The sequence below is a fragment of the Carcharodon carcharias genome, chromosome 17 (genome assembly GCF_017639515.1).
Source record: "Carcharodon carcharias isolate sCarCar2 chromosome 17, sCarCar2.pri, whole genome shotgun sequence".
Taxonomy (NCBI): Eukaryota; Metazoa; Chordata; class Chondrichthyes; order Lamniformes; family Lamnidae; genus Carcharodon; species Carcharodon carcharias.
In genome coordinates this window covers 49,130,169-49,144,095 of record NC_054483.1, presented here as the reverse complement: position 1 = coordinate 49,144,095, position 13,927 = coordinate 49,130,169, and the positions used below count along the sequence as shown (strand labels likewise).

The 13,927-nt window shown below is 39.7% G+C and overlaps 1 protein-coding gene across 6 annotated transcripts in view; it reads right to left on the bottom strand.

Moving 5' to 3' along the window:
- jmjd1cb (jumonji domain containing 1Cb) overlaps window positions 1–13,927 on the bottom strand; it is a 304,442-nt gene that overhangs the window by 43,619 nt on the left and 246,896 nt on the right. For all 6 annotated transcript variants that reach the window (XM_041210479.1, XM_041210481.1, XM_041210483.1 and 3 more), the window contains 4 exons: window positions 9,144–9,324; window positions 7,479–9,043; window positions 6,493–6,665; window positions 2,510–4,683 (listed from right to left, as the gene is read on the bottom strand). In XM_041210479.1, coding sequence (XP_041066413.1) covers window positions 2,510–4,683; window positions 6,493–6,665; window positions 7,479–9,043; window positions 9,144–9,324 — 4,093 coding nt within the window. The remainder of the gene's footprint in view (window positions 1–2,509; window positions 4,684–6,492; window positions 6,666–7,478; window positions 9,044–9,143; window positions 9,325–13,927) is intronic.

Genomic DNA, 13,927 nt, shown 5'->3' with positions numbered 1-13,927 from the left:
GAAGGATGTAAATGCATTGAAAGCAGTTCAGAGAAGGTTTACCAGACTAATACCTGGAATGGGTGGGTTGTCTTATGAGGAAAGGTTGGACAGACTAGGCTTCTATCTGCTGGAGTTTAGAAGTGTAGAAACGACTTGACTGAAACATACAAGATCCTGAGGGGTCTCAACAAGGTGGATATGGAGAGGGCGTTTCCTCTTGTGGAAAAATCTAGAACTAGGGGTTACTCTTTAAAAATAAGGGGTCACCCATTTAAAACACAGATGAGGCAAAATTTTTTCGCTCAGAGGGTTGTGAATCTTTGGAACTCTCTTCCTGAAAAGGTGGTGGAAGCAGAGCCATAGGTGGGATGAAGATTTCAGGTTACTGTCAGATCAGCCATGATCTTATTAAAGGTCAGAGCAGGCTCGAAGGGCTGAATTGCCGACTCCTGCTCATATGTTCATACAGAGGATTAGCTAACTAACAGGAAACAGAGTTGAGATAAATGGATCATTTTCAACTTGACAAGCTGTGCCACAGGGATCAGAGCTGGGGCCTCAACTATTTACAATATACATAAATGACTGGGATAAACAGACCAACTGCATTGTAGCCAAATTTGATGGTACAAAGATAGGTCGGAGAGCAGGTTATGAGGCAGATAGAAAGAGTTTGCAAGGGAATTAAGTGAGCGGGCAAAAATTTGGCAAATGGAGCATAATGTGGGAAAATTGTTGTCCACCTTGGCTCGAAGAATAGAAAAGCAGAATATTATTTAAATGGAGAATGGCTGCAGAATGTTGTGGTACAGAGGGATCTAGGTGTCCTTGTACATGAATCACAAAATGCTGGCACGCAGGTGCAAGCAAGTAATTATGAAGGCATGTGCATGTTGGCCATTATTGTAAGGGGGATGAAATATAAAAATAGGGATGTCTTGCTACAACTGTATAGGGCATTGGTGAGACCACACCTGAGTTTTGGTTTTCTTACTTTAAAATGGGATATACTTGTATTGTTAAAAACAAAAAAACTGCGGATGCTGGAAATCCAAAACAAAAACAGAATTACCTGGAAAAACTCAGCAGGTCTGGCAGCATCGGCGGAGAAGAAAAGAGTTGACGTTTCGAGTCCTCATGACCCTTCGACAGAACTTGAGTTCGAGTCCAGGAAAGAGCTGAAATATAAGCTGGTTTAAGGTGTGTGTGTGGGGGGCGGAGAGATAGAGAGACAGCAAAATTACCAATTCCCTGTCTCTCTATCTCTCCGCCCCCCACACACACACCTTAAACCAGCTTATATTTCAGCTCTTTCCTGGACTCGAACTCAAGTTCTGTCGAAGGGTCATGAGGACTCGAAACGTCAACTCTTTTCTTCTCCGCCGATGCTGCCAGACCTGCTGAGTTTTTCCAGGTAATTCTGTTTTTGTTTTATACTTGTATTGTAATCAGTTCAGAGAAAATTCACTAGAGTGATTCCTAGGATGAAGGATTTGCCTTAAGAGGACAGGCTGAGCAGCTAGGGTCCATACTCACTGGAGTTTAGATGAATGAAAGGTGATCTTATTGAAACATATAAAATTGGAGGGGTTTTGACAAGGTAGATGGTGAGATGGTGCTTCTTTCTGTGGGGGAATCCAGAACTAGGGCGCACAGTTTAAAAATGAAGGTGGGGGGGAGATCTCATTTAAAATGAGGATCTTTCACAGGATCATTAGGCTTTGGAATTCTCTTCCACAGAGAACAGTGGAGGCTGGGTGATTGAATATATTCAAGTCTAAGTTAGACAAATTCTTGATCTACAGGGGAGCCAAGAGTCATGGGAACAGCCAGGAAAGTAGATTTAAGACCACAATCAGATCAGCCCATGACCTTATTGAATGACAGAGCAGATTTGATGGGCTGAATGGCCTACTCCTGCTCCTATTTCTAATGATTGTATGTACTGTACTTTGGAACATTTGCTCGTACTATATAGGGTAAGGCAATCTAAATAATTTAATAAGTCTGGTAATTTGAGGGCTGACAGCAGAGAAATGACTAAAAATTACCAACTGTCATAAAAAGCAATAATGTCCTTCAGCAAAAGACCTGCTATTTCTTTCTGATCTACCCCACAGGTGACCCCATCCCACTCTATGCAGCTGACATCCAACATCCTCAGGAATAGGATAGATAATAAATATTGCCTTGTCTGTGTAACCACATCGCAAGAACAAATGAATAAATCTAAAAGATTAACACATCACTCAAATGCTTAATTGTATGTCACTACAATACTACAGGGCGATGTTAACATCTCACTAGAAAAACCAAATGCAGGCATACACAGTTCAGTCCATTTTAATGGACACTGTATACCTAATGTCGCAAACTTGTAGACTTTCAAAAGTGATAAATACCATGCAATGCTATACATTTAAACTTTAAAGGAAATTGATCAAAGTCATATGCTCCCATATAATTCATCTACACATTAATATTTTGAATCCATAAATCAACTGGAAAAAATTTTACATGTACTTACCACTCTGGAGTTTAATTTTATTCTTTTCCTTTTCTTTTGTATTTCTGTATAACGTACCATGAGGTTTAACTTCCTCTTCTTCTCTCTCAGTATCAGCCTTTCGCTTTTGCAAGTCATTTTGCCTCTTTTTATAAGTTGGCTTAGGCTGACGTTTGACCCTATGCTCAGATTTATTTTCACTTTCATCTGAAGCATCACTTTCAGATCCAGATTCATAAATTCTTTTTGATCCCCTTCTCATTTTTCTTTCTTCTTGCTCAGTTCTCTCTTCCTCAGATTGACTTGTTTTGTCTACATCATTTGATGTGGAAGCTAATGGATGAACTGTAATTAGTTTCCTTGCATCTTTCCCTGTGGTTTCTGTATTTCCCACTTTAGTTGTATTTTTATCTTCTTCAGAGTGTCTGGTTAACCAGGCTTTTTTAAGTTTTGTGTGATAACTAGGTTGGCTAGATTGAATAATCTGGCCATTGGTAACAGAGCTTGCTTGACAAGATACATCTATTGTTCCAGTATTATTTGGAGAGAGAGATGCTGCACTTTTTTCACTTTTAAGGCTTGCAGATTCATTATTGTTATTTGCAGTAGTGCTTCCAGAATGAGCCATAGCCAATGCTGCTTTGTGCTTTTTCAGCTGGTAGTAATCAATTGTATTCGAGACTCCTGTGTTATTCTGTGTAGTGCTTCCTGTTCTGGCAGCAGCTGTTGAAAAAACTGTAGCGGATGTGGTATTAATCTTGCATTCCTGTATCTGTGTTCCGAAATGAGTTGAAGTTTTGGGAACGACATGTCCTGCTACACTGTTAGTGAGTGTGGTGTAGGAGGAACAATAGGTTATATTTGTTTCATTGCTACTTAAAATCTTAGTTGCTGGGGTTGCAGAAGCTGAGGAGTCAGTGCTGCTCTTGCACAACAAGTCAGTGGCAGCCACAGATTTTGAATTGTTGTCCGGAAGTAAAGCTTTAAAGTTTTTTTCATGCTCTGCACCTGTAGTGTCCAAGTTCACGTTAGGCAGATTGGTTCTCCACATTTCTTTGACTTTAGATGCTTTAAGGTCATCTACTGGATTTGATTGCATTAACAAACGTTCTCTTCCAGAATCCTTTGAGTTGGTTTGAATTTCTACTTTATTTTCTTGCTTAACAATAGAAGGTGGTTTTACAATAACAGATGCTGAGGCAACTTTGTTGTTGTTCTCCAAGCGGCAAACTGGTTTAACAGTTTTCCAGGCATCAAGTGAAGCAACTGCAGAATTATGCATGCAAATTTTCCCATCAGCCCTTGGCTCTGGTAGTAAAGTTGGAGGTTTCTGGAGTTCAGAAATCTTAGCAGCATTCACAGGCTGTATTGGAGTTAGGGTTGGTGGGGATAGATTGCGATAATTACCTTCTTTGCGCTCTGTAATATGATGCGATGAAGGCTGGTAAACTGGAGCCCTATGTAAAGATGGCATACCTCTCAGAGGGTTTGAGGGTGAAATTGATAACTGTTCTCTGGTCCTCCCGTGATCAATATTATTTGAGCTCGTAGCCTGAGAAGTCACTTGGTGGGAAAATTGTTCTGTAATTTTGACAACTAACCCCTCGCTCTCAGGGTGATGCTTAATAAGTGGAGGTGGTTTGGACAAAGTCTTGTTATATGGAAGGAGAGTAGGTGTTGAAGGATTTGTTTTTTCAGCATAAGGATGTATTGTATCTTTAGAAAGATATAATCTAGGTGGCTCATTTACAACACTGTTTGACAAAGTAGTAAAATAGTTGCTTTGGGGCATAGAATGAGGTACTGAATTCTTTGATGTATAAAGCTCTATTGCACAATGCTCTGTTTCTCGATCTTGTTTTATGCTCTGGGGTTTTAGGCCATCAGCAGGCAAAGATGGTATTCTAGAGTAGGCATCTTTCGCAGCTTCATTTGTCTTTATTGTGGAAGCAAAACGAGCAACTTCAATGCTCTCCTGCAGAATCCGACGTCGCTCTTCATTGTATTTATTATGATTTTCACTTTGTTCCTGGGGTGATCTTTTCTCCTTACTCTGACAAAAGGCAGTGCTCGTAAACCCTCGAGCCAGCTGACTTTCCAGTCCATGTGAATGTCGATCGTGGTTAAGTTCAAGCTTCATCTGAACAGCAGTAACAGAACGTTTCGAATTAACTGAATTTTTCTTGTCAATTTCTCTATTAAAAAAACAAAAACAGTTTAAAAATTATACACGGTGTCATTTCCAAAATTAATCCTTATATATCTTGGAAACAACATATCAAATTCAACTTGCCACAATCATTTCTCATCAACCAATTGTTTGAGAATATTGAAAGGCACAATATAAGAAATATTTTTACTTGTCAACACACACTTACTGAGCAGAATTTTGCCCTTGATGGGCGGGCCCCGCCGCCATTTTCAGTGGGTGAGCCAATTCCTGGCTGAGAGGAAGCACTATGCGCCTCCTGTGCAGGGGGGCGGGGTTGGGTCCCAACTGTCAAAGTGCGCGAAAGAGTGCACATCTCCCTGAGACTAAGTGCTGTCAGGGAGATTGGTGAAAGCTTTATAAACATCAAAAATAGAAAAATAAAAAAATTATTAAAATGTCCCGAGATGGGACATGTTAATAAATATGACTAAAACTTTATTAAACGTTTTTAAAACAGACATGATACCTCATCCTGCCAGTGGATGAGGTTTCATGTTTTTTCAGAAGCCCGCTGGGGCTACTGGCCAGCCCACCAACCTTAAGGCTCGACGGACAGGGCCTTTAATTGGGTTAACTACCCTGTCATTGGGCTCGATTGGCCAATGATAGGTCAGCAGGCGGACAGCTGATTTCGCTATCCGCCCGCCTTTCTGAATATTTAAACGGGGGGGGGGGGAGGAACCCCAACATCATCCCGCGTCATTTTCGCGTCGGCGAGCAGGGTCCGCCCCCAACTCACCGACGGAAATATTCTGGCCACTGATTTTTTTCTAATGCACCAATACTGAATTTCAATTGAGAATGAATCCAAGTGGAAACATTTTTCTACCACACTGTGTACAGAATTTGTATTCTACACTTTACAAACACTGCATTTGCTGTAATATTTCCAATTAGAAATAAAGTAATGGCATTTATATGGAACCTCTCATGATCTCAGGACATCCCAAAGCATGTCACAGTCAATGAAGTACTTATAAAGAGTAAACACGGTTGTAATAGAGGCAACGTGGAAGCCAATTTTCACACAATGAAGTCCCACAAAGAGCAATGTGATAATCACCAGATAATCTGTTTTATGCAGGAGAAATCATTTTTGAGAACCCATTGATATTGATATCCTAAGGAGGAATTGGTCCAGAGTTTGCACTTACTATGAGGTTATTAATGGTCACCATTATTAAGGAGTAAATCTGGATAGTAATGTCAGTGCCACATATGCACAGTTGGACATGGCAATCAGAAAGAAGCTGACTAAGCTGGGTACTTACCTACTAGACACAACAGAAGCGGTTAGGGTTTTCCATTCTCAAGTAACTGAACTTTACGGCATGATAAAACTGAATCTCTGCCAAACAATCTCTCTAGCACTGAAAATTTAATTTTAAAACCACACCCATTCCTTCTGATTTGAATTGTTGGAGATTTTAAAGAATTCAAATAATTTTCTTTTAAGTTTATGTCTCCGTCAACTCTCTCTCAATTCCATCTTTATTTCCTTGCTTTTCTTCCGCCCTTTGTGAATGATTTGGCATTCTAACTTGGTTAAGGAGACATGCTGCAGCTTGCCCTGTTCACACATGTCCCAGATCTCCTGCAGATGATGCCATGCTGGTTTGGCTCTCTACTGCAGGTTGCCGTGCAAAAGCCCATAGTAAGTCTCAGTCTAACTGTAATGAATGGCTAGCTCTGTCTGCTTAATGCTGACAGCAAAATCCAGGCTATTATTTCATCCTCCTCTTTAGCAACATTCCCAAAATGTTTTAATCGTGTTGCAGGAAGGAACTCTTACTCTTTTTGATGATCTGCAGTTGCCTTTGACAAAGGCGGACTCGAATGTGAGGCCAATTTCAAGGGTCGATGAGGTTCAGCACTGGCAGGGCGTACAGGGATGTGGCTTAGTAACCCCAGACTCTCAGCTGAGGTCACAGTGGTGTGCTGAGGTAGCCAAGGACTGGATGCATTCTGTTACAAAAACACAGATGGTTATACAAATAAATGTTACACTCTCTGAAGTTGACTGCACAAGCTCTGAATTCAATAATTTGCTCACAAGCAAATATAATGTTTTTCACACAATTATCAACAATGACAACTAAAAACATATTACACATTAAATGCACAAAATATTTGGCCTTTGAAAAGTAATTTCATTTAGTTGGCCAGTTATTGGTCTTATCCAAGCTGTTTTTCAGCAATAAAATATTGACAAGTTAACTGTGCAATGATTTGCTGAACCTGTTAAGACAACTCTAATCTCTGCCAGTCAGCAATTTAATTAGGAAAGAAAATAAATTAGCTTAGCAAACATCAATTTTCCAACAGCAAGCAGTAATGGTCTTCATGAACTTAAATGGTAAACATGAACATAAAAGAGGACAAAAAAATTATTAACTGGTCCATCTAGACTGTCCCCTGATAAAGGCACACACTGCACTTCATTTTTAATGCATGTTAAAATTAACAAAAATGCTAAAAATCATATTTTATGATATGAACTGTTAAAAGTTAAAAAATAATTTTAAAAATTTGGCAATCTTTCTATTTAAATACTTCACAAATCAGAAATTATTAAAATTGAGGTTTTTTTTACCTACTTCTCTTCATTGGTACTATTCATCTCAATAACGGACAATTTAAAATAACTTAACTTGCTCAAGCAAAGTTATATGTGTAATAAAATATATCCACCAAGGTTGAATATTCTTTAAAACTAAATAAGATTACAAACAACTCAAGTCCTCACACATGTACTGTACAAAACATAAAGAAACATACCCTCCTCAAAGAAGCTTCAGCACTCAGAGGGTTTTCAGGATGGACCCACTTAGATGAGGTCATACTCAGACCTGGAGACAGATGAGTGCCATTTGGATACTGCCAGAGTATAGGATAGAGTCCAAGCTGGTTATAAGCTGATGGATGGTTCTGGCCAAGGAGCTGAGGCGAATGTTGCTGTAAAAACTGTTGCTGATGGTGTGCCAGGGATAAGGGGCTTAAATTTCTTACATGCACAGAATCTAAATGCCCACACACCAAAGATGCTGACGGAACTCCAGGTAAGACAGCAGAAAGGTGGTGGGAAGAGTGAACAGAATGGGGCGGGGCACTGCTGAGAACATGACAATTATTTGTGGCAGAAGTCCGTGGTGAACCAGAAAGATGATGCGATGCTGCTCTGAGAGCTGGATGAGAACTATTTGCGGTCAAGCAAGATGAATGTGGTGAGGTATGAAGGGGATGCAGATGCGGGTGCAAATATGGAGACAAAGGTTTAGCCCCTGTGTCAGGGCCAACCAAGGCTGGATCCCTGTAAACTGTAAAATGCTCATTCTTATCAACAATTAAAGGGCTTTTTGTAGTTTCCACAATTGTCCTTGCACCCACATGTTGGAAGCTGGATCTTGAAGATTCATTTTTACATCTTGAAGTTGACTTGGTGACAAGAGCAGCTGGACTGCATGAATAGGAGATTTTAGGCTTCAGCATATCAGGTAAAGTGTTTGTTTTATTTAGTTTATTGGTTTTATTGGTAATGTGGATAGAAGCATTAGGTTGTAGTCCTAAGATATTAGCTGTTTTTTCCTTTTCTGACCTATTACTGGTTTCATTAACAGTTGAGAATGTATTAACTTGAGATTTGATTTCACAGATAATTTTGTTGTTCAGATGCAGATCCGCTTCTGATTTTTGAATATCTGAAGTACGCATGTTTATATTTGAATGTGTTGGACTGATGAAGTTAATTTCCAGGTTCTGAGATGCAAGACTGTGAGAATGGATGTTGGTAGCTTTATGAAGCAGATTATCTGATAAAGCTCCATTACTGATATCAAATATAGAGTTCTGTACAGATGGCTTTTTCGTGGTATCTGGTGAAGGTTCCGAGGACACAGATTCACTCATGGTTTTTACTTCTACAATGCACCGTCGAGTCACTTCATGTGATTTTATATTCTGTTGATGACCAAACTCTGTCCTTTGGAGGTCAATTTTCTTGTCAACTGGTTCAGGTTCCTGCATTTCACTGTCTTTTTTAACCTCCTGCCTTTCATTACATGGAGTTGAGTTATCAATTACCATCTGTTCCTCTGTTCCTGTGTGGTTCTGGGGCTTTCCTTCATTTTTAGTGTCATTTGATGTGATTTTGGTTTTCAGTTCCGTTTCTGAACTTTGCTCAGAGAATGAATCCAAGATGACTTTATTAATAGGATTTTCAGACTCACTGCTCTCAGTATCCGAGTTATTGTCTGCTTTCAGTCTTTCTAAAGTCACTTGCTTTTCACCCTCTTCTTGCTTTCTCCTTTTATTAACAGACTGCTTTGTTTTGCTCTTTGAAGATTCTGTATGAAAAATATATGTTATATTATTCCCAGCTGCTATATTTTACAAATACTCAATGTGAAAAGAAACAATAAAAATAAAATAGGCTGCCATTTTTACCTTCTTTTACAAGATTCTCACATTTGTCCTCTTTTATCTTATCTTCTTCTGGTATACTGCTATCCGATTCTTTCCTTTTGTTTGAACGGATGATCCTTTGCTGCTGATTCTGCTTTCCAGATGTTGTCTGGGGATTCATCACTGGTCGTGGACTATTGGCTTGTGCACGTGTATAATGACCCTGGACGTGATGAAACAACACTATTTACATTTCGCACAAAAAGTGTGGCAATTTTTTTTTAAAAAAGGTTTCAATAAACTTGATTACATCTAAAATCAGAACATGCTTAATACTTTAGTGGAAAATGTGCTTGATAGCCAACAGAAACATTTCCTCACTGTGCATTTTATTTCTTCATATTTCAGCCGAATACAGTGAACAATTTACAGGTGTGATGCCACAGATGTCCAAGAATGCAAATTATATGAAAAGGGAAACTCAATTTAAGAAAGGAAAGATGGTTGGAAAGATTATTCAGGAGATTACTGTAACAAAAAGATATCATATTCTGGCCAATGCAATTTCAGACAGTGCAGAGAAAAGGGTTGGCAATGAGCCAGAGAAAAGAAGTGAGGCAAGGAAGACAAGAGACTTAGGAAGGTAGACATTGGATGTTTCCGAGCAACAAATCCAAAAGATAAAACTGAGTCACTTAACTGGAGCTAGAGTTTGCACAGTGGAAGAAAAAGTTAGAAGGATTGCTTAAGAACAAGCAGACAGGAAGTAGTGATAATCCAAATAGGATTAGGCACCACAGGGAAAAACCATATAGAGGGATGCAGAATGCAAATGCAAAATCATGTCAAAATTTAATGTTGGGAGCCAGAAAGTAATATTCAGTGTTTGATAATGACAAGTCGACTAAGGGACACAGATTATGCAAGCAAATAGCTCACAAACCAGTGTAACAATAATCATGATGCCATTGTAATTGGGATGGCTTCTTCCAGGATATAAACGATTGGTTTCGGAAATACAAGTTACACTTCTTCAGAATGAGAATGACTAGAACAGCAGGAAATTCATTGGAAACCACAATCTAGATTGAGGAGGGATGTTGGAAGGCAGGAAATAAACTAGATCTGAAAGAGGATTGATAAAAGAGCTGCTGTTAGATAAGATGGAACTTAATAACCCAGATAAATACTCAAACCAGCTTTCAATGACATGCACTCAAGATTGGAAGCAATAAATTTTCATTAAGCTGCATATTTTTGTATCCTAGAAGCACTTACAACAAAATGTCTGAACTTTAATCTGTTGTACTAGAAGGAAACCAGAACATAATAGGGATAATAGAAACATACAAAAACAGAAAATGCTGAAAAAACTCAGCAGGTCAAACAGCATCTGTGGAGAGAAAGACAGACCTCTGTCTTTCTCTTCACAGATGTTGTTAGACCTGCTGAGTTTTTCCAGCATTTTCTGTTTTTGTTTCAGATTTCCAGCATTTGTAAAATTTTGCTTTTATAATAGAAGCATAACTTACTGAATAGGTGAAGACAAACAATAAAGATTATGGTAAGTTGTGGGAGAATAAAATACAGACAGGGAAAGAAATAAGAAATAAGAAAAAAGGAACTTGCATTTAAAAAGCATCTTTAATGAGCTTAATGACATTTTAATGAAGCTTGTTGAGGGATAAATGCAATCTAGACCAAGAGTTCCTGAATAGTAGCATAGTGATCGTTACACCCACCTGAGACAATGCAAGAGCCGCTGTTTTATCGAAACATGATATCTCTGACAATGTAGCAATCTGTCAACACTGCACCAAAATATCAATCTAAACACATGATTTAGCCTCTGGAATGGACTCGAAGACAAGAGTACTACTGGGGTAAGGTTAACACTGAAGTAGTGTAAGTTCTATATATATATATATACATATATATATATATATATACACATATACATACACACATACATACATATATACATACACTGTGGGGTGTGGGGCAGTAAGGAAAGAGTAAAGCAAGCTTATCCAGCAAATAAAGGAATAATATCTAACAAAATGGATTTTTCACATACAGAGCACTTAAATATTGTTAGAGGTTTACTACAGGTTACCAGGTCAAAATAAGGAGAGCAGTTGTTCTAACACAAATTAATGTGAAAACAGGAAGGTTTTATTCATGGGGATTTCAACCAACCCAGCCATAAATTGTGAATTCCAAAATGGTTCAGTCAGAATTTAAAAATGTAATGTGACATGATGCATCACTGCTCATGGCCAGTATGTCAAGAAAGCTACACGAGCCAGGTATAGTAAATAACAGCCAGCATGATTTAAAAAGCATAAGACCAAAGCTCCACAACTTCTGAGGTAATGCAATTCCAAGCAAATATTGCATATCTAGACTTCCTGAAAGTCTTCAGCAACAATCCTCTCAAAAGGCTGAATGCAAAACTGAAAGCAGTGAGAATTTAAGGCAGAACCCGAGTTCTTGTCAAGGGATTAATGCTGATTGGGAATTTGCAATCTAAATTATTAGTCTGCAATGCAGAATCACAATAGCAATAGGTTGAAGTCTCAAACATATGAAAATGTTGTTGAAGGAGACCCAGCCAAGACTTAGGAATAGGGATAGAACCATAACATTATCCTCTTATATTTATATAATGCCTTCAACATAATAAAGAATCCCAAGGTGCTTCAGAAGAGCATTATGAAACATGACACTGAGCCACATAATGAAATATCAGGTCAGATGACCAAAAGTTCAATCTAGGAGGCAGGTTTAAGGAATGTCTTAAAGGAAGAAAGCCAGGTAGAGAGACTGAGAGGCATACGGAGGGGATTTCAGAGATTAAGGCCTAACAGTTGTAGCACAGCCACCATTGGTGCAGTGATTAAAATTGCTAATGCTCAAGAAGCCAGAGTTAGAGAAGCACAGATATCTTGGAGGGCTGTGGTGCTGGAGGAGATTACAAAGAAGGGTAGTATGGGGTGGGGTGGCAGGAGTCCAAGCAATGGAGGGATTTGAAAGCAAGGATGAGAATTTTAAAACCAAGCCATTGCTTGACCGGGAGCCAATGTAGGTCAGCGAGCACAGAGGTAGGTGAGTGGGACTTGGTGTTAATTAAAACACAGGCAGCAGAGTTTTAGCTGACCTCGAGTTTACAAAGAGTAGCTTGTGGGAGGCCTGCCAGGAGCACTTGGAATAGTCAAGTCTAGAGGTAACAAAAACATTAATGAGGATTTCAGCAGATGAACTGAGACAGGGGCCAAGTTGGGGCTGTTGCAGAGGTGGAAATGGGTGATCTCAGTGACGGTGCAAATGTGTGGCTGGAAGCTCAATTGGGGGTCAAATATGACACAACGGTTGCGAATAACCTGCTTTAGTTCTAGACAATTGCCAGGGACAGGAATGGAATCAGTAGCTAGGGAATGGAGCTTGGACCGAAAACAATGTCTTGCCAATATTTATTTGGAGGAAATTCCTGTTCATCTAGTACTGGATGTTGGATAAGCAGTCTGGTAATTTAGCAACAGTGGTGGTGAGGTAGAGCTGAGTGTCATCAGCATACATGTGAAAATTAATGTTGTGCTTTCAGATGATGTCGCCAAGGGGCGGCATATAAATAAGAACTAGGAAGGAGCCAAGATAGATCCTTCGGGGCAATCAGAGATAACTGCATGGGAGTGGGAAGAGGAACTATTACAAATGATTCTATAACTGTGATTAGGTAGATTAAAATGAAACCACATCAGAGCAATTCCACCCAGCTGGACGACAGTGTAGAGGCTTCGGAGTAGGATGGCGTGGACAACTGCATCAAAAGCTGCAGAGGTCAAAAAGGACGAGAAGGACCTTTCCCACATCAAAGTCACCAATGACATCCTATTAGAGCTGTTTGGGTATTGTGGCAGGGGTGGACAGCTCATTGGAGGAATTCAAACGTGGAGTACCAGGAAAGATGAGCATGGATTTGGCAGATGAAAACACATTCTGAAGAGGAAAGGAAAGATGGGACAGTATTTTGCAAGGACAGCAGGTTCAAGGATTTTTTTTTTTGAGGAAAGGTTTAATAACAGCAAATTTAAAGGAAAGAGGGACAGCAGCTGAAGAAAGAGAACCTTAACAACGTTAACTAATAAGGCCAGGAGAGGAAGCTGGGTGATCAGCAGCTTGGTGGTGATAGGGTTGAGGGAGCGGGAAATGGGTCTCATGGACAAGATAAAAGTGCATGAGTGGAAAATAGGAGAGAAACTAGAAAAAGAGGCAAGTTCAGGGCTAGGGGAGCAGGGAACTTTCAAGGAAGAAGTTTGGCCAGATGGGCTAGAGGAAGAGGGGTACACAGCAGAGCAGCTGGTCTCAATCTCAGTGACAAAGTCATCCATGAGTTCTTCACACTTTTGGTTGGAGGCGAGGGTGCAGGAGACTGAGGAATGGGGTTTAAGCCGACAGTTTTCAGTAATGAAGAGAAGCCTGGGGGTTCTTTGCATTTCAGGATGAACCTGGAATGCTGAGCAGTTTTAGTAGACAAAGCAGGACCCAATAGTGCTTTGCAGGACCCAATAGTGCTTTATGTGGCCTTGTCAAATCTAGCAGTAGATAGCTAACCCAGTTGTCTGCCATATCCTTTCAAATACACCCCTTGGATATAAGGCAGAACAGCCGGGGGGAGAGAGAGAGAGTGTAATAGTTTTATTGGATACTCCACCATCAAAGGTGGAGGTGAGGATATGGTTGAGCAGATCAGTAGCTGCAGAAATATTGTGGCAAATGGAGTTCCAAAGACTAGATAGTTGGGATTTTGAAAGTGCAGGATATAA